Source organism: Saimiri boliviensis, chromosome 20 (assembly GCF_048565385.1).
Source record: "Saimiri boliviensis isolate mSaiBol1 chromosome 20, mSaiBol1.pri, whole genome shotgun sequence".
NCBI lineage: Eukaryota > Metazoa > Chordata > Mammalia > Primates > Cebidae > Saimiri > Saimiri boliviensis.
Window position 1 is genome coordinate 32,176,138 of NC_133468.1, and position 19,697 is coordinate 32,195,834.

Consider the following 19,697-nt stretch of genomic DNA (forward strand, 5'->3'; position numbering starts at 1 on the left):
GGAGCTCTAGGGAAAGTGATGAATTCGATGTGTCTGGAGCCCACCTGGTGGGAGCATACATGTACTTCTGAGGTGTGGGAGAGGCACAGATGGAATGCGGATACAGTTCTCCTCATCCCAGGAGATGGTTGGTGAGGGTGAATGAATGAGATGAAGGAGAAAGGAAGGGGCTGCACTGAGAATCCAGGGCTTCCCAAGGGACTGGCCACTTGTCAGCGCTGCAGAGGATAGTGCTGGGATAGGGCTCCATTCCCCTCTTCACTGGACACCAGGCTTCTTCCTAGTGGCCTCATTGTCTTTTTTTTTTTTTTTTTTTTGAGTAGGATCTCTCACTCAGGCTGGAGTGTAGTGGTTCAATCACAGCTCACTGCAGCCTCCAACTTCTGGGTTCAAGTGACCATCCCACCTCAGCCTCCTGAGTAGCTGGGACTACATCCCACTACAGCCTCCTGAGTAGCTGCACACCACCACAGTCAGCTAATTTTTGTATTTTCTTAGTAGGGAAGGGGTTTCACCATATTGGCCAGGCTGGTCTCGAACTCCCCCCGGCCCTCAGCCTTCCAGAGTGCTGGGATTACAGCGATGAGGTACTGAGCCCGGCCTTTGTCATCTTAAACGGGTACAGCTCTGAGCTCAGTACCCACCGGGCCTGCACCAAACCCAAACCCACCCACAACCCAGCACCTTATCTGAGCTGGACACCACCGAGGTGCACACAGACCGTCCCCCCCACCCCCCCACGGACCTCCAGAGACTCTTCTGGAAGGTGCTACATCTTCCCCGGAGAAATGTCGCAGCGCCAGTCCCAGTTAATGTGGAACAGAATTTCAAGAGGCTTATCACTCCTGGTCCATCCACGCTCAGGCCCAGGGCGCGCAGCTCTGCTCTAGACTGGCCGAGGTGAGTGAGAGGAGCGCGTCGGGATCTCAGGCTGGCCAGGGGCCACCTCTGCTATTTCCAGTTTCCTGGAGCGGGGGCTTCCGGGATCTGCTCCTTGGTGACTCTTAGCAGCAATTATGTGCCACTCGCGAAATCATTTGCAACCCCTCTTCTATTTTGCTGTATGACACAGCCCCAAAGTGGTGGACAGGGTGACAGTCTGGGGTCCGAGACCTAAACCGACCCCTGGTCCCACCGCATACCCCTTGGCTTGGCCGGCCGCTTCCGACACCCTCAAGCCTGAACGGTCACAATATACATTTATTAGTATTATACAGAATACAAACGTTCGAGGACACCTCCGTCCGCTTCACAGCCCAGAGCCCAGGCTCAGAAGATGAGGGATCCAGCCTCAGGGGGGCATGCGACTTCCCAAGAGCGGTTCTTGGCCTGGCGGGGGCGTGGCCGGGGCGAGGCTCCGGCCGGGGAGGCGTGGCCTGTTGGGGCGTGGCTCCGAGCGCGGGGCGTGGCCGGCCCCTGAAGTTGCTGCAGGGGAATGGATCCCAGCCAGGACCCCTCTCCGCGGGGCAGTGAGAAGGACAGTGGGGCCCACGGGACAGAGCTGCTACACGTAGGCGTTTTTGCCGTATTTGTCAAAGCTGCTGTCGTCTTCTTGGTCCGAGGTGGCGACGGGCTTCACGGACAGTGGAGCCCCGTAAGGCAGCCGGGCGCTGCGGGGCGGGGCCCCGGTCAGAGCAGGGGTGCCGCCCTCTCCCCAACCCCGCTCGGTGTCCTCATCAGAGCCGCAGCAGCAGGTGGAGCAGAGGCAGAAGCCGCCCAGCATGGAGATCAGGGAGGCGCTCCAGCCCAGGTAGAGGGCAGGGCCCAGCTCGTACCTGCGCACAAGGGCGGCGCGAGGGTGGGGGGCACCGTGAGGCGCCAGCGCGGTGGGCAGGGCTGAGTCCCACCCGCTGCCCCGAGGGTGGGTTCCCTCACTCACTTGGTTCCGGGGTACAGGGGGTCGAAGAAGTCCCGGGTGATGTTGAAGGCGTACCAGGAGATGGCCACCATCCCGCAGATACCTGGGGGCAGGAGGACAACCCCAGTCCAGGGGGAGGGATAGTGGGCGGGGAAGCTTTGCGGGAGAGGCAGGCGGGGGCTGTCCGGAGTAGGATGGGGGCACCAAGTCCAAGAGCAGCGATTTAACTCAGTCATTTCTCCCCGCCCAGCTTATAAGCCTTCCTCCTTCCTGCGGTCAAATTCTGAGGGTAGCCCTCAGGCTCCAGCCCACCCTGCTCATCTCCCACTACCTCGACCTCTTCCTGCCTGTCCTCGGTCCCAGACCTGCCTAGTTCATGCCCATCTCTAGGGCCTTCATTCCATCATCTGCTCACCCAGAGCCCCATCCAAATCCCGACCACCCTTGAAAGCCCAGCTGGTGCCCTGAGAGCCCAGGGTTGTCCTTTCCTGAAGCCAGGCAGACCCCCAGGCTAGCACCACCCCACTCACTGGGAGCTTGTCCTCTTGCAAGCCACCTGAACTTTCTGGGCCTGTTTCACCTCTGGAAAACAGGGCAGTACCCACCCTACCTCAAAGGCTTATTGTGAGGCGATGGTGCAGGAATGTTCTGCAAACTGAAAAGCCACGGCCAGATGGCATTATTTTTTTTTTTTTGCTGAGACAGGGTCTCACTATGCTGCCCAGGCTGGTCTGGAACTCTTGGGCTCAAGCCAGTTCTCCCACCTTGGCTTTTTGTTTTTGTTTTTGTTTTTTGACAGAGTCTTCCTCTGTTGCCCAGGCTGGAGTGCAGTGGCATGATCTCAGCTCACTGCAACCTCTGTCTCCCAGGTTCAAGTGACTCTCCTGCTTCAGCCTCTGAGTTGGTGGGACTACAGGTGCCCACCACCATGCCTGGCTAACTTTTTTTTTGAAACAGAGTCTCCCTCTGTTACCAGGCTGGAGTGCAGTGGTGCGATCTCAGCTCGCTGCAACCTCCACCTCCCAGGTTCAAGCGATTCTCCTGCCTTAGCCTCCCAAGTAGCTGAGACTACAGGTACCCGCCACCATGCCTGGCTACTTTTTTTTTTTTTTTTCTTTTTGCTATCTTAGTGGAGACGGGGTTTCACCATGTTGGCCAGGATGGTCTCGATCTCCTGACCTTGTGATCTGCCTGCCTCGGTCTCCCAAAGTGCTGGGATTACAGGCACAAGCCACACGCCCAGTGGTATGACAGTGTGTGTATGGTAGTGTGCGCCCTAACTCTGCTCCCCAGCCAGAGTGCAAGCTCCCAGAGGCAGCCACTCACTCTCATCTTTCAAGTCCCTCCCACACCTGGCAGAGGCTGGCCCCTACTGGGAGCTCAAGAAACACTGAAGTTGGGCTGATTTGCAGCCAAGGGATTTGGGGAGTATGGATGAGGGAGAGGTGAACAGCGGGCTAGGGGAGGCAAGCGTGAGGAGTGGGAGTTGGAGATGAGGACAAAGCAGCCTGGAGGCCGCGGCCCAGAGGGACCCCCGCCCCATCACCTTCCCCTAGTTACCGGCCAGGATGTGGAAGGCCCCTGCGGTGGCCGCCAGCTTGGCTTTCCTGGAGGGCCCCAGGCTTCCAATGTTGGTGCAGCGCAGGCCCACTATGCCTAGCAAGAGGCCGAGGAAGCCCAGGAAGATGGCGGTGATCATGAGTGCCCGGCAGGCCTGAATATACCCTGGGGGTGAGGGCACAGTCGTCAGTCTTTCCCATCTTTTCACCCCTCTGTGATGAAGCCAGCCCAACAGCCCCTTGACATCTTTCTTTTTGAGATGGAGTCTCAGTCTGTCACCCATGATGGAGTGCAGTGACACATTCTCAGCTCACTGAAACCTCCATCTTCTGGGTTCAAGTGATTCTCCTGCCTCGGCCTCCCAAGTAGCTGGGATTACAGGCACCTGCCACCACCCCTGGCTAATTTTTGTATTTTCAGTAGAGACAGGGTTTCACCATGTTGTCCAGACTGGTCTAAAACTCCTGACCACAAGTGATCTGCACACCTTGGCCTCCCAAAGTCACAGGCATGAGCTACTGCGCTCGGTCCCCCTCACCTGCTTGCTCTTGTACCTAACAGTCCCCAGGTCCTCTCGTTCCTGTGGGCTCCTCCAACCTACCCAGCTGCAGTCACCCCTCCCTCCTTAGGCATCTGGGCCCCTCCTGCCCCACTCCCCACTCCTCCCATGCACCTGGCGCGCTTCGCTTGTGCCTGGGTTACAGGCTTTCTCCTGGGCACTCCCAACACCTAGGCTGGGTAACTCTTTGTTCTGGGGGCCGTCCTGGGCACTGTGGGATGTTCAGAAGCCTCCCTGGCCTCTATCCACCGGGTGCCAGTAGCAACCCCCTCCCCATAAGCTGTGACAATCACTGTGCAGCCACCCCGCTGAGAACCACGGCTCTAAAGAGTTGCTTTCATGTTGCTGGAACCCACAGCTAAGCACCTCTGTCGCCTTCCCCATGATTCCCCTCCAAGTCTTCCTCAAGTGCCTAGCACAGCGCTGGATATTTTGACCCTGGTTTCTTCCTGGAATAACAGGTAAGGGGCAGCAGTACTGTATAGCAGAGGGTCTAGGGCATTTTTTTTTTTTTTTTTAAACAGTCTCTCTCTGTCGCCCAGGCTGGAGTGCAATGGTGCAATCTCAGTTCACTGCAACCTCTGCCTCCGGGTTCAAGTGATACCCCTGCTTCAGCCTCCCAAGTAGCTGGGATTATGGGCACATGCTACCACGCCCAGCTAATTTTTTGTATCTTTAGTAGAGACGGGGTTTTAACATGTTGGCCAGGCTGGTCTCAAACTCCTGACCTTGTGATCCACCCGCCTCGGCCTCCCAAAGTGTTAGGATTACAGGCGTGAGCCACCACACCCAGCCTAGGGCAGTTTTTGAGACAGGGTCTTGCTTTGTCGCTCAGGCTGGAGTGTAGGGGCGCCACCACAGCTCATCCCTGGAGCCTTGATTGAACTCCTGGGTGCAGGTGATCCTCCTGCCTCAGCTTCCAGAGGAGCTCAGGTTACAGGCGTGAAGCACCACACCCGGTTGAGTTTCTGACCTAAAAGGTGGGATACCTGAGCTCAGGACTGATCCTGGCAGTCTAGCTCAGTCTTTCCATGCCTCAGTTTCCCTTTTCTCAGAGCTGGAGGCTGCTGGCTCCCTCTCTGGCTTCTCCCTTCTCCTCCCTTCTCTGTCTTTGATAGTTGCCAAGCACTGCCAAGGACCTTGCACCCCTTTTCCGGGTGGGGCATAACCGTTGGTGCTGAAGGGGAAAGGCTGGCCCCTGGCAGGAGATGAAGGGTGCAGAGTCGGGGGGTAGGCAGGAGGGGCAAAGTTCTCCGGGAGTACTTTCTTCCTCCAGCCACTCCCTCTGGGGCTGACACCAGCTGTGCGTCCCCAGGTAGCTCTGGAGTCAAAGGAGAGACTCTGGAAGGGCCTGAGGGCACATGGATGGTGTGGCAGGGATTGGGGTGCACCTTTGGGAGATGCAGTCAGGTCCGTCTCCCAGGGCCACACCCGATGTGGAGTCGGAGTCCCGGCTCCCCTCTCCCGCCTGTGAGATTCAGGGTGGGGTGCTCCACCTTGCCAAAGCCTTTCAGCTTCTGTAACGGTTCCCCCCACCTCCCCATGGTGGAAATAACGTAGACAGAACCACCCACCCCAAGGCCTGGAACCCCACCACCCTGCGCCCCATGCCCTGGGGACTCTGGCACCGTCTTTCATGCGGGTCCCAAGGGGGGCCCTCTCGGGTACGCCGGCCACAGCAGAGCCCCCTCCCCAGAGCAAGGGGTGTCTGAGGGGTGGATGTCGGGGCTACCTCCAACGTCCCTTCTGGCCACTCAGCACTCTAGGCTTCTGGCCCAGATTTGTACTCGGCTTTTAGAGGGTTTTTCTTGGGGGGGAGGAGGCGCCTGCCCTGCACAGTCAGTCCTGGAGAGGAGGAAAACACAAAGCCTGTGCTGGTGCTTCCCAGGAGGGGCTGGGTGTAGCGGGGGCACAGGAGACCCACTCAGACCCCCTGACTGCTCAGAGCAGCCCCGACATCCCTGGGGGCGGTTTCTCTAAGCCCCGCTTCACGTGCAACGTTGCCCTCCCCGCCACGCGGTGCCTGGAGAGTGGGCTGGCCCCGAAGGACCCAGGAGGGCGTGGAGCGGCACCTCGCGCAGTTCACAGACGCCAGGGCTGTCTCTGGCATAGTACCAGACTGAGGGGAGACTGCCCTGGGGAACAGTGGGGTGTCCTCATCCTAGAGGGTGAGCAGGGAGCGGGAGGTGCTGCAGCCGCAGAAAGAACTGCCCTGGCCCCAAAGAGCTGTTGGCTCCAAGTCCTCTGAGACCTCAGAAAGACCCTGTCCTTGAAGCCCCACACACCTGCACACATACCACCCCTCACAGCAGACGCCTCCCTTCACCAGGGCCCTTTAGATGTCAGCCGGACGAGGCCACAGTCCCCGACAGCGAGGCTGGGGAGGCTGTGGAGCCTGGAAGTTCATCAACCTCCCAGAGTCCAAGATGCTCCCCGACACCTGCCCACCCCAGCAATCCCACCCCCAAAACATGCTCGACTGTATGAGAGCCTGTGTTAACCTCACGTTAACACTGGCACTTTCTCGGGCACCTGTGAACTGGGACGCTCACCCTAAGCTCACAGGTGGCTGAGATGAAGCTCATGTCATCACTGGCCCACGGCACAGAGCTGGGAAAGCAGTCTGATTCTGGTGCCCGCACCTGTAACAGCTAAAAGCGCCACACTAGCATAGGGGGCCACGTGTGACAAGGTCTTCACTCCAGTTCCAGGCAGGGGCTGCCCCCAGCACTCCTGGCTGCAGGAACCCAGACCCCCAGAGCTGAATCCAGGGCTCCCTGCATCCTTACAGCAGCACCCACCCTCCCCCGGGGTCTCTACTGCCCTCTCCCCCCGGAGTGCTCCCCACCCCATACCAGAGAGGGCCAGCAAGGACGGGAACTCCCAGCAGTTGTAGACGCCCAGGGAATCCGTGGCACAGCTAAACCAGAGGTTCTCGAAGATGGTGTTGGTGGTGATGACGCTCCCGTGCACGGTGGACACTCGCCAGTAGCTGTTTGGCAGCGTCACCCCCAGCATCAGCAGCCCCACAGCGGCCATGAAGAAGCCAAAGGTTTCCACAGCCATCGACATGGTGGGATGCAGGGCCCCGGGGGGCTGGTGCCCCAGAGAGGGGGAGGGGCGGAACCCCTAGGGAACTGGCAGAGGCTGCGGCTAAGAGGTGTCCGGGCAGGCTGGGGGGGAACTGGCCTCGGCCTCGGCCTCCCTCTTCCTCCGGCTCAGGTCTGTCCTGACTTTCTGCCTCCAGGTTTCTGCCTTCCTCCTGCTCTCTGGGTCTCTCCGCTTCCTGGCAGGTCAGAGGAATGAGCTAAGCCTGCGCGAGGCAGCTGTTGACTAGATGGAGGGAATAACCGAAACGGGCCAAAAGTCCACTCCCTCCCCCCAGCCTCTGGGCTGCCCCGGGCTCCCCGCCCCATGAGGGTGGGGGGGCAGACTTACCCCGGAGCCACAGACGGATACGGCCAAGGAGGGGCCCCCCCAAGGGAGGCATTGGGAACTGAGGGGAAGTGTCTGTCTCTGACTCAGCTTTCATTGGGGGCCAGAGAACGAAGTAAGAGGGACAAGGAGCGAAAAGATGACAGAGACAGACGTGAGAGCAACAAGGGACAGATAGAATGAAGAGCAGCCTTCAGTGGAGAAGGATGGAGGGACCGGAGAACAATCTGACCCTCGAAGACCTAGGCGTTGGGGCATTCGCGTCTCTAAGACGAATATGGATGAGGGGGCAGGAGGCTGGGAGTCACACAGCCCCGGGCTCCATCCAGCCTGGGCTGGAACTTAGCCCCCGATTCATTCACCAAGGCTACTCAGCCAGGGTTGCCTCTGCTCCGTCAGTGACAGCCCCGACTGCTCACCGCATGGGCAGTGGGGAGAAGTGGGGTGAAGTGGGGCCAGGGGCCGGGTGCAGTGGCTCTCGTCTGTACTCCCAGCACCTTGGGAGGCTGAGCTGAGAGGACTTCGTGAACTCAGGAGTTCAAGACCAGCCAGGGAAACACACTAAGACTTCACTGGGACCAGGGATTCAAGCTCCCCGCCCCCACAGTGCTGCCTGCTCGGCACTGGGGACTGTCCTGGGTGTGAGCGCCGCAGGGCTGAGTGAGGCCACCAGGGAGCTGCTCTCGCCCAAAACTCCAATTTCCTCCTAAGTTGATCTTTGACTCAGCATCGAGCCTGGTCCTGTGGCTGAGCTCTGCAACCTGTTCTCAGTTATCAGCAACTGTCACCGGCTCGATCCGCAAATGATGATGGATTAGCAGCCTCTGGGTCCCCATCTTTGGAGCCAGTGCAGAGCACGTCGCAGGGCAAACACTCTCACCTCCTGCTCCGGTTCCCTTGGGCTCAGTCCCTGGGGGCCATCAGCGCTGCCTGTGCACCTACCTGGCCCCGCCAGGCTCCTCCAGCCTCTCCCAGGCTCCTCTAAGGTGTCTCCTCCCTACCCCTGGCCTGGCCTGTGGAACGAGAGGTATGTATGCCGTGAAGCAAAACAGACCCATGCAGAGCCTGGTACCAGGTGGAGAGGCTGGCCAGGCAGGGCTGGGTCCTGACCTTCCAGCCCGAAGGCGAGAGCTGGGGCGCCCTGGGCTCTGACCTCTCCTGGGCCGGCTGCCTACTACGTGCCAGAGGCAAGTTTCCTTCCCCCACAGGCCCCCCTCCCTGGAGGAGGAGGTGGCAGGAGGAAGGGGAGGCCACAGGAAGACAAAGGGAGGGAAGGGCGAGGTAGAGGAGGAAGCCCAAGGGGACCCGCTGTGGAAAACCCCAGAGGCAGCTGAGTGGGTCAGAGGAGAAGGCCAGCCTGAAGCCTGGCCCAACCCCACAGTTCTGCCTGCTGCTGCTCACATCACCGCCTTCTCCCAGGACTCTGGGACCACGGAAAAGCCCCACGTCCTCGAGCTGCCCGGCACTCTCAAGGACATGGCTTCAGGCAAGGGAGGAAGGCTGTGGGCTCTGGGCTGCTCAGCGGACAAAGCCTGTGCCAACCTGGAGGGCAGGGACAGGAAAGGACCACGAGTGGCGCCTGTCCCCTGCGTCCAGCGTTCGGAACCCACCCCTCCTCTCAGTGCAGACACAGAGGTTCCCAAGCCACAGCCCCGTTTTATTTACACTCATCCCAAAGCGCGTGATTTGGGGCTGAAGGACGAGGGGTCTTAGGGGAGCAGCGGTTAGTTCAGGGCCACAGAGGACAGACAGGGGTGCAGGGGGAGGACAGGGAAGGGACAGCAAGGACAGACGGGCCCTCCTGGAGCGAGCGTCCTCCGCGGGCTCCCACGCGTCCTTCAGGATTTGGACTTGGACACAGCTAGTCCAATGAGTCCAGCCAGGCCCGCCACGCCCAGGGCCATGCCGCCCACGATGGCCATGCCCACCAGTCCATCTGGGGAAGGAAAGGGACGCCGTCAGGAGCCCCGCCTGTGCAGGGATCCTGACCGTCCCCTTCCGCCAGCCCTGCTCCTCAACAGATGTGCACCCCTACCTGGAGTCACAGGGCAAGGGACTCTCAGAACGGGAAGGGGTGGGGCTGAGGAGGGGCTGCCTTGGGGAGGTTCATCTACAGAGAAACCACAGCGCCCACGAGCGGGGAGGAGAGGGCCGAATGAAGGAGCCCAGGCCGTCACCTTTCTTCATGGCCTTGTCAATGAGCCGCTCCAGTTCCTTGGCCTGGTTGTTCTCGGGCTCTGTCTGCAGCAGCCCTCGGACGTACTTTAAAGCCTTCTCATACTCCTACACTCGGGGAAACACGCTCATTAGACACACCCTCGAGTTTTTGTTTTTTGTTTTTTTTTTTAAATAAGAGATGGGGTCTCACTCTGTTGGCCAAGCTGGAGTGCAGCATCGCAATCACAGCTCAGTGCAGCCTCAAACTCCCGGGCTCAGGCAATCCTCCTGCCTCAGCCTCCCAAGTAGCCGGGATTACAGGTGTGAGCCCCTGAGGCCAGCTACAGCGCAGTGTCCCACAACTCCTGCCCACCTGAAGGACCTTCCCTTCTTCAGCCCTGGGGGCTCCTCCCTCGACCTCCACCCCTCCCCTCCCTCCAGCCCCACCCCACGGAGTAGAGTCCACAAACTAAACCACCCCAACTCTGCGGGAGATAACACTGCAAGGCTTGGGCCTGCACCCAACCTCTTGACGTCACCTTCCTCCCCACACCCTCAGCACTCTGATCTTCCCTCGGAGTCCTGGTCTGACACCGCTCCGCACCTCTGCACCCCTTCAGCCTCCCCGGCCCTGGAGGACAGCAGTAAGGAGGTACTGCAGCCGGCCGAGGAGGGTGAAGGGAAGGAAGGCCCGCCTCACCTTGAGCCGGTAGTTCCCCACAGCCAGGTAGAAGACGTAATCCCGCTGTTCTTCTTTGCTTCCTTTGGGCAGCAGCTCTGGGGGAGGGACAGGGAAGAGGGTGAGAACTGCTTCTTCCATTTCCTAATACTGTGTCCCAGAGGCCCCTCCGCTCTCTGAATGCCTCTGCGATCTTGGGAGGGTCACTGTCCTGAGCCTCCCTTTCAGCTCCGGTCACTCCCAGCACCTCTAGCCGGAGCTGTGGGGCAGCGTGAACCCCAGCTGCCCCAACACCCCAGTGACAGACATCCCTTTATCAGTATCACAGCCGACCGGTCCATCCAGCTGAACTGAGAAAATTGGGGCCTTGGAGAAGCCAAAGGCAGTGCGACTCAAGTTTTGGCATCTGCGGGGCTCTTCTTTTTTTTTTTTTTTTTTTTTTGTGAGAAGGAGTTTCGCTCTTGTTGCCCAGGCTGGAGTGGAGTGCAGTGGTGTGATCTCGGCTCACTGCAACCTCTGCCTCCCAGATTCAAGCAATTTTCCTGCCTGAGCCTCCCGAGTAGCTGGAATTACAGGCACCCACCACCACACTCAGCTAATTTCTGTATTTTCAACAGAGATGGGGTTTCAGCATCTTGGCCAGGCTGGTCTCAAATTCCTGACCTCAGGTGATCTGCCTGCTTCGCCCTCCTAAAGTGCTGCTGCTGTGGTTTTAACTACAATGCCTGCTCTCCAATTATCGTTTAAAAAAATGTTAGGACCCCCCGCCCCGCTTAAAAAAATCAGCTCAAAACTCACCTTCAATTAGCCTTCCCTGAAAACCCCACCTGACTTTTCCTTCCTTTCTCCTCTCGCTCCTTTCCCTCTTTCCTTTTGAGACAGGGTCTTGCCCTGTCACTCAGGCTGGAGCACAGTAGCACATCCATGCCTCACTGCAGCCTCAACTCCTGGGCTCAGTGGTCCTCTGGCGGCTGCCTCCTGAGTAGCTGGGACTATAAGCACACACCACCACACCTGGCTAATTAAAAACTTTTTGTTACAGAGACAGGCCGGGTGGGGTGGCTCATGCCTGTAATCCCAGTACTTTGGGAGCCCAAGGCAGGTGGATCACTTGAGCGCAGGAGTTTGAGACCAGACTGGGTAACAGTGAGGCCTTGTCTTTATTTGTAACAAAAAAATTGTTAATGAAATGAAAAATAATCAAACATTAGCTGGACATGGTGGCAGGCACGTATAGTCTCAGTTACTTGGGAGGCTGAGGCAGGAGAATCGCTTGAACCGGGAGGCGGAGGTTGCACTAAGCCAAGATCGCGCCACTGCATTCCAGCCTGGCTGCAGAGCAAGACTCCATCTCAAAAAAAAAAAAAAAATCACACTAGATTTCCTTATGTTGCCCAGGCTGGTCTCAAATTCCTGGCCTCAAGCCATCCTCTGGCCTTAGCCTCCCAAAGTGCTGAGAGATTACAGGCATGAGCCACAGAGCCTGGCCTCACTTGACTTTCTTTTTTTCTTTTTTTTTTTTTAGACAGAGTCTTGCTCTGTTGCCCAGAGCAGAGTGCAGTGACATGATCACTGCAACCTCCCCCTCCTGGGTTCAAGCGATTCTCTTGCCTCAGCCTCCTGAGTAGCTGGGATTACAGGCGCAAGCCACCACACCCAGCTAATTTTTGTATTTTTAGTAGAGCCAGGGTTTTACCATGTTGGCCAGACTGGTCTCAAACCCCTGACCTCAAGATCCGCCCACCTCGGCCTCCCAAACTGCTGGGATTACAGGCGTGAGCCACCTGGCCCCCCACCTGACCTTCTTAATTCAGAGACTTCCCAGAGGATAACTGTACCTATGCACTAGAATTTGTTGCCAAATAGTTTTGCACGTGTTTATAAATCTTCCTAAGTGTCTCTACTGTCTCCTCAACTAGAGTGGCAACGCTTGGAGGGGCCGTTTCTTCTACGGCTACACCCTGCTGCAGAATAAACCTGAAAATCTGAATTGAGAAAGTAGACACACACACGGTGAAATTATGTGTATCTTTTAAGAGTCTTATCTTTACAGATTTCGAATAGGCATCCTTTGCTAGCACATTAGCGTTCTGTATTCATGGATTCAATGAACCATGGATCAAAAATACTCAGAAAAAAAGACAGTTGCATCTGTACTGAACACGAACAGACCTTTTTTTCTTGCTATTATTCCCTAAACAATACAGTATACTATTTACACAGCATGTACCTGTATTTGGTATTATAAGTAATCTACAGATGATTTAAAGTATATGGGAGAAGATGTATAAGTTACATGTTAACACCACAAACTTGGGTGGCTGTTGGTATCTGTGGGGGTGGAGTTCCTAGAACCCATCCCCTACAGATACAGAGGGATGGGTGTATACTGTGTGCTTATAAATTATTACTTGAATAAAAGAAAGGGGCTACAGATAAATTAAGTGGTTAAGTATTGTGGCCGCTGTAAATGTTGACCTACCCAAAACCAATGGGAAATAGGGTTCCAATCCAAAAAGCACAATCTGGCCACATGCAGTGGCTCAGGCGTGTAATCCCAGCACTTTGGGAGACTGGGGTGGGTGGATCACCTGACGTCAGGAGTCTGAGACCAGCCTGGCCAACATGGTGAAACTCTTGTCTACTAAAAATACAAAAATCAGCCGGGTGTGGTGGTGGGCCTGCTTGAACGGGGAGGCAGAGGTTGCAGTGAGCTGGGATAGCACCACCGCACTCCAGCCCAGGAGACAAAGCAAGACTCTGTCTCAAACAAAAGCAAAAAACAAAAAGCACCGTCTGCTCACAAATTTGTAGGACAGTACTCTGTACCTCTTCCATGCCGCAAAGATTCTCAATAGCTGTGAACTAAGCAACAAGGTGGTGGTGCTGGGGGGACGGGCATGGGCCTGGTGTCTCAAAACTGGAGCTTCTAGTACCAATGCAGCCATTAATTGATTAGCTGCATGATCTCAAGGCGCTTTCCCAGATCAACATAGCCTTGGGGGAACTGGCAGGCTATGGCTCCGGTCTGGCAAAACAATGGTGGGTGGTAAGTAGCCAAAAGTTTAGCGGGAGAAGTCAGGCTAAGTGTAGCCCTTGCTGCAGTAAATCCACCGGAGACAACTGCGAGGTTCCTGGACTACAGGGGCCCACGTCGTACAGCAGCCCCGATGGCAGCGGGAAGGGGAGAGTTAGGTCGCCCAGTGCCTCACCCTCGAGCAGCGCGATGCCTTTAAGGATGTCATCATTGTACTTGCTCCGCACCAGGCACCAGGCGTACTCAAACTGCGTGCTTTTGGACACCGAGCCAGCTGCCTTTTCAGACTGAAATTTCCTTTCAAACTTCTGCCACAGGGGAGGAAAGGAATCATTTAGAAATGAAGGGCGTCAACCATTCTCTATCTGGACATGGTGTCGGTCACACCCCATCTCCCTGGCCCTGCCCCCTTTCCCTCGCCGGTCTCGGTATCTGGCACCCCAGCTTCTGCTATCTCCGGGCCCTGGACCCAGGCTTTCGGCTCCTCCAGGCCTGCGGGCCCGCTCTTGGACACAGGCCCCTGGTCTCCCCTCCCCCCCGTCGGTACCGAGCGGAGATGCCACCTGGTGGCAGCTCCAGGCGCCGCTCCCGGAGCAGCTGACCCGACGGTCGAACAGTAAACACCCTGTCAGAACTGCTCAACAACAGCCCACGCGGTCCTCTTCTGAGGCTGCTGGCCCCATCTTGCCCCACTCTGCCGGGCCTGGACCTTTTAATGTCCAGGAATAGAAGTAGTGCCCACCTCTTAGAGCTACAAAGAAAGACTGAGATCTGGAATGCAATGTCTTAGCACCGTGCGGGACGCAATTATACGTGACACCTTATGATGGTCATTGTATTCTACCACCGTTGGAGGAGCGCCCTGACTTCACAGCAGGATCCCACAGCCCGGCAGTCTAACACTTGGAGCTCCAGGCCCGCAGTCTGTGGTGTGTGGGGGGGGGGGGGCTCAGGACACTACAACCCCCAGGAGCCTCTGCGGCACAGCGGGCCGTTCGGGCAGGAGACAGGCGCTGCGGAGGCTGCCGGGAGTCGTAGTTCGGCTTCCCTCAGCCAAGCTGATGCCGGGAGGAGGGTTCGGCCAGCTACCTGACTCTCCTCGGGACCCGCCCTCCGACCTTCCCTTTCCCTCGTCCGGGCCAGGCCTCACCAGCAGGTCCTCCACAGACACCAGCTCGTTCAGTACGGCCTCCATGGCCACTGCCCCCGCAAGCCTCACACCACAATCTACTGTGCCAGAGTCTCCATGGTCCAGTGGCAGGGGCGGAGAGCCACTTCCGGCGTGCGGCGGAAGCGGGCCGAACTTGGCGACGCCCCGCCCCTTCCTCCGGCTCAGCTGCGCGGGCGGGGCGCTAGTGCGCAGGCTCAGCCGGTGCCTCCAGCCCGCAGAATGCGCTCAGGGAGACCTTCCCCAATTGGTGTTTCCCGGTACCCCAGCCGGTGCCTTCCCCCGTGGAGGCTATGTCTTAGCGGTTAGCCCCCAGGATGAAAACGGCAAACAGAGGAGGGTGGAAAGCCGGCCGGAGATCACATCACATTAGGTGCCAAGCTGACACCCCGCAGAAATATAGGCCCTTGGAGGCCACGTGACTTTTCACCGCCTGGCGCGTGGCTCTCGCCTGTAACCTCAACACCTTGGGAGGCAGCGGCGGGAAGATCGCTAGAGGCCAGGAGTTCAAGACCAGCCTGGGCAACATGGAGACCCCATCTCTACAATTTTTTTAAAAAAATTAACCGGCGTGGTGGCCTGCACCTGTACTCCCAGGTACTGGGGTGGCGGAGGCAGGTGGATCGCTTGAGCCCAGGAGTTCAAGGCTGCAGTGAGTTATCACGCCACTGCACTCACTCCAGCTTGGGCGAAAGAGACCTTGTCGGAGGAGAAAGGTTCGGACACCTCTGGCTTGTTTCTGTGCAGAGAGGGGACTGGGTAGGTAGAAACTTTCAAATCCTTTTTTTTTTTTTTTTTTTTTTGAGATGTAGTCTCACTCTGCTACCCAGGCTGGAGTGCAGTGGCACGATCTTGGCTCATAGCAACCTCCACCTTCTGGGTTCAAGCAGTTCTTTTGCCTTGGGCTCTGGAGTAGCTGGGATTACAGGCGCCTGTCACCACGGCTGGCTATTTTTTGTATTTTTAGTAGAGATGGGGTTTCGCCATGTTAGCTAGGATGGTCTCAAACTTGACCTCAGATGATCCGCCTTCCTCGACCTCCCAAAATGCTGAGATTACAGGCGTGAGCCGCTGTGCCCGGCCAAGCCTCTATTATTTTTCTTCTCATGATAGTGTCGTGAGTTAGAAAGGTAAGAGTTATTCTTCCCTATTTGGCCTGGATGGTTGAAATGACTGATACAGTGAGCTCTGTAAGCCTTGCGAGGATCCCCAGGTTGGGGAACTGGCTCCTTGATGCCCATTAGCATAAACCTGAAGGAGAAAACCTCACGTCCATTCAGAGATGTATAGAGCACCTAATTTTGGCTGGGCCTTGAGGTGGGCACAGAGGAAAAAAAGATGGACACTAGGGCCGGGTGCGGTGGCTCACACCTGTAATCTCAGCACTTTGGGAGGCCGAGGCAGGTGGATCACCTGAAGGCAGGAGTTCAAGACTAGCCTGGCCAACATGATGAAACCCCATCTCTACTAAAAATACAAAAAATAAGCTGGGCATGGTGGCGGGTGCCTGTGATCCCAGCTACTCAGGAGGCTGAGGCAGAAAAATGGCTTGAACCTGGGAGGCGGAGGTTACAGTGAGCCAAGATCATGCCACTGCACTCCAGCCGAGAGACAAAGAGAAACTTCATCTCAAAAAAAAAAAAAAAAAAAAAGATGCAATTCTCAATTTACATCAAACCCTTTCATGCCTTCTTACTGCCCTGAGAACAAACAAGCCTTCGAGGTCTGTTAGGGTCTAGTCATGGTTAATTCTCTTCCTCATCTTTCACTATCTCTCTGGGTATGTACACCAGTCCTACAGAACTTCCGTCAGCTCTCAAACCTCCAGTGGCCACAGCTCTGCTGCACAGACAGTCCTCTCTGTTTGGAACATCTGTCCCTTCCGCCATTGCTTATCTGGCTCATTCATCCACTCATAATTTAATTCATTCAAGAAATACTAATTGAGCTCCTAGTATGTGCCAGGCTACTATTTGTAGGCAACTAACTGGATACCTACTATGGCCCAGCACATAGTAGGTACCCAATTAGTTGCCTACAAATAGTAGCCTGGCACAATGTAAGCTGTTATGGAGTTTACATTTTCATGGAGAAAATGGAAAAAACTAAACAAATAAAAGCACTGTGACATAATAAGAAATATATACTTAGGCCGGGCGCAGTGGCTCAAGCCTGTAATTTGGGAGGCCGAGGCGGGTGGATCACGAGGTCGAGAGATCGAGACCATCCTGGTCAACATGGTGAAACCCCGTCTCTACTAAAAATACAAAAAATTAGCTGGGCATGGTGGCACGTGCCTGTAATCCCAGCTACTCAGGAGGCTGAGGCAGGAGAATTGCCTGAACCCAGGAGGCGGAGGTTGCGGTGAGCCGAGATAGCGCCATTGCACTCCAGCCTGGGTAACAAGAGTGAAACTCCGTCTCAAAAAAAAAAAAAAAAAAAAAAAAAAAGAAATATATACTTGATCTCTGTCCTGATTCCCAATACAAAGGTCCTAAAATCCTTGTAATTTCCTGAGTGATGGCAGTAATAAGAGCATTTTTTTTTTTTTTTTTTTTTTTTTTGAGACAGAGGCTCACTCTGACCCCAGGTTTGAACGCAGTGGCATGATCTTGGCTCACTGAGCCTCAACCTCTCAGGGTTAGGTGATTCTCCCACTTTGGCCTCCAAAGTAGCTGGGACCACAGGCACGTACCACCACACCTGGCTAATTTTTTTTTTTTTTTTTTTTTCCTGAGATGGAGTTTCACTCTTGTTGCCCAGGCTGGAGTGCAATGGCAAGATCTCAGCTCACTCTAACCTCCGCTTCCTGAGTTCAAGTGATTCTCCTGCCTCAGCCCCCCGAGTAGCTGGGATTACAGGCATGCGCAACCGTGCCGGGGTAATTTTGTACTTTTAGTAGACAGGGTTTCTCCATGTTAGGTGGTCTGGAACTCCTGACCTCAGATGATCCATGTGTTTCAGCCTCTCAAAGTGCTGTGATTACAGGCCTGAGCCACTGCGCCGGGCCAACTTTTGTATTTTTTTTTTTTTTTGTAGAGATGGGGTTTTGCCATATTGCCCAGGCTGGTCTAGAACTCCTGAGCTCATGTGATCTGCCTGCCTCGGCCTCCCAGAGTGCTGGGATTTCAGGCATGAGCCACTGCGTTCAGCCAATAAGAGCATCTTTCACAGAACTCCGAAATCCCTTGTAACTTCCTGAGTGACAGGAGCACCTTTTGTTCTAATGAGGTGACTCTCAGTGGACTCCTGGACAGCATCAGGATCAGGGCTGGTCACCAAAAAGACCAAGCCAGGATTTGAAGTGTAGACTCTAAGCTTGAACTTTTAGCCTGCTCCCTCATTCTTTGGGTAAGAGAAAGGAAGGATCTGGAGATTGAATTAATAACTGATCATGTCTATGTGATCAAGATTCCATAAAAATCCTTTAACTCAGTAGCTCACACCTATAATCCCAGCACTTTGGGAGGCTGAAGTGGGTGGATCAGTTGAGGTCAGGAGTTCAAGACCAGCCTAGCCAACAAGGTGAAACCCCGTCTCTACTAAAATACAAAAATTAGCCAGTTGAGGTGGAACATGCCTGTGTAGTCCCAGCTACTCAGAAGGCTGAGGCAGGAGAATCACTTGAACCCGGGAGGCAGAGGCTGGAATGAGCCGAGATCGCATCACTGCACACTCCAGCCTGGTTGACAGAGTGAGACTCTGCCTCAAAAAAAATTACTCCTCTGGGAAAATACTCAATGAAAGGGGTAAAAAAATGAAAGAAAAGGAAGACATTAAGATATTCATTCATTCCTGCATTATCTGTGAAGGTAAACAAACAAAAATGCCACGGAATGGTTTTATTAAATGGTAATACACTAATATAATGAAATAATATACACCCTTAAAGTCACAGTAATATGGATTCTTTGCCTGTGGATGGTAACATTCAAAGCAAAACAAAGAAGTATCTACTTCTCAAATTCAGACAGGTGGGTGGGCGGAAAGGAAGCAGACATTTTAGGATGCTGAGACTAAGACCTAGAACTGATGTTTATGCAAAGATTCTGGGCTCTGGACCCCTCCCCTGAGTACACCAGCAGCTGGGGCCTATTTTGGACTTCCCCTCTTCAGCCTTTTGCAGGAGACGGGTTCCGCAAATGCGACTGAACAGGATTCCATATTTGCGTTCTTCCAATTTTCAGTAATGTCTCCTCTACTTTCCAGTTCCATCGACTATCCAGTTAGAAAGTCCTATCAACTATCCATTCATTCACCCATCGAAACATTTATTAAGAACCTACTACATTTGGGAGGCAGAGGTGGGAGGATCGCTTGAGCCCGTAAGTGTGAGACCAGCCTGGGCAACATAGCGAGACCCCGACTCTAACTTAAAACATAAATACATAAAAATCGTATAAAAAGAAACCTACCAATGGGCCAGGCCAGTCGCTTTTCTAGGTGCTGGGTAAGAGAAATGAGCTAAAGAGGTAGGAGTCCTTGCTCTCATGAGAGTTACACGTCAATGGAAGACACAAAAGACTGCTCACCTAAAAACAAATGTCAGGCTATTCCCGCCTCGATTCTGTCACCATCGCCAAATGGGCTGCAGACTTTTCCTCCTCAACCCAACCTGGTTCCCTGGTGTATTTCAAAGGGTAAATCCAAGCTAATATGTCCAGATGAAAAAAACGCCTAGGCCGGGCGAGGTGGCTCACGCCTGTAATCCCAACACTTTGGGAAGCCGAGGCAGGAGGATCACTGGAGGTCAGGAGTTCAAGACTAGCCTAGCCAACATGGCGAAACCCCGTCTCGACCAAAAATACAAAAATTTGCCAGGCGTGGTGGCGGGCACCTGTAATCCCACCTACTAAGGAGGCTGAGACAGAAGAATCGCTTGAACCCGGAAAGTGGAGGCTGCAGTAAGCCTAGATCGCGCCACTGCACTCCAGCCTGGGAGACAGAGCTCCACCTTACAAAAAAACAAAAACAAAACCCCTAAAATGCCGCCTAGGCTACTCAGGATCCTGTTTAAATTTCTTATCACGCACACGAAGCACTCCAGGCTCGCCCCTGCTCACCTTTCCAGCTTCATCTCCAGACACCCACGCACCCTGCACACGCAGATGTCTCCACGACAGCGACTCAGCTAGTGCTCGGAGCTCTCCTGCTACCTGCTTGGCCCACAGAAGATCCGCAACCACTAGACGCTGGGTGTGTCCACTTTTAGCCTCGGCGAGGCCCAGGGACGGTTCCCCCTCT

At 55.3% G+C, this 19,697-nt stretch overlaps 2 protein-coding genes across 2 annotated transcripts; both read right to left on the reverse strand.

Moving 5' to 3' along the window:
• Positions 1-1,182: 1,182 nt before the first annotated feature.
• Positions 1,183-8,961, reverse strand: CLDN15 (claudin 15). The gene is made up of 4 exons (XM_003934283.4): positions 6,833-8,961; positions 3,419-3,583; positions 1,880-1,961; positions 1,183-1,775 (listed from the first exon to the last, which is right to left on the reverse strand). Exons 1-4 carry the CDS (start codon positions 7,047-7,049, stop codon positions 1,505-1,507), a joined length of 735 nt encoding a protein of 244 aa, XP_003934332.1. The 5' UTR covers positions 7,050-8,961; the 3' UTR covers positions 1,183-1,504.
• Positions 8,962-9,048: 87 nt separating this feature from the next.
• On the reverse strand, positions 9,049-14,599 carry FIS1 (fission, mitochondrial 1). The gene is made up of 5 exons (XM_003934150.4): positions 14,436-14,599; positions 13,461-13,593; positions 10,270-10,346; positions 9,590-9,695; positions 9,049-9,348 (listed from the first exon to the last, which is right to left on the reverse strand). Exons 1-5 carry the CDS (start codon positions 14,478-14,480, stop codon positions 9,251-9,253), a joined length of 459 nt encoding a protein of 152 aa, XP_003934199.1. The 5' UTR covers positions 14,481-14,599; the 3' UTR covers positions 9,049-9,250.
• Between the last annotated feature and the right edge of the window lie 5,098 nt (positions 14,600-19,697).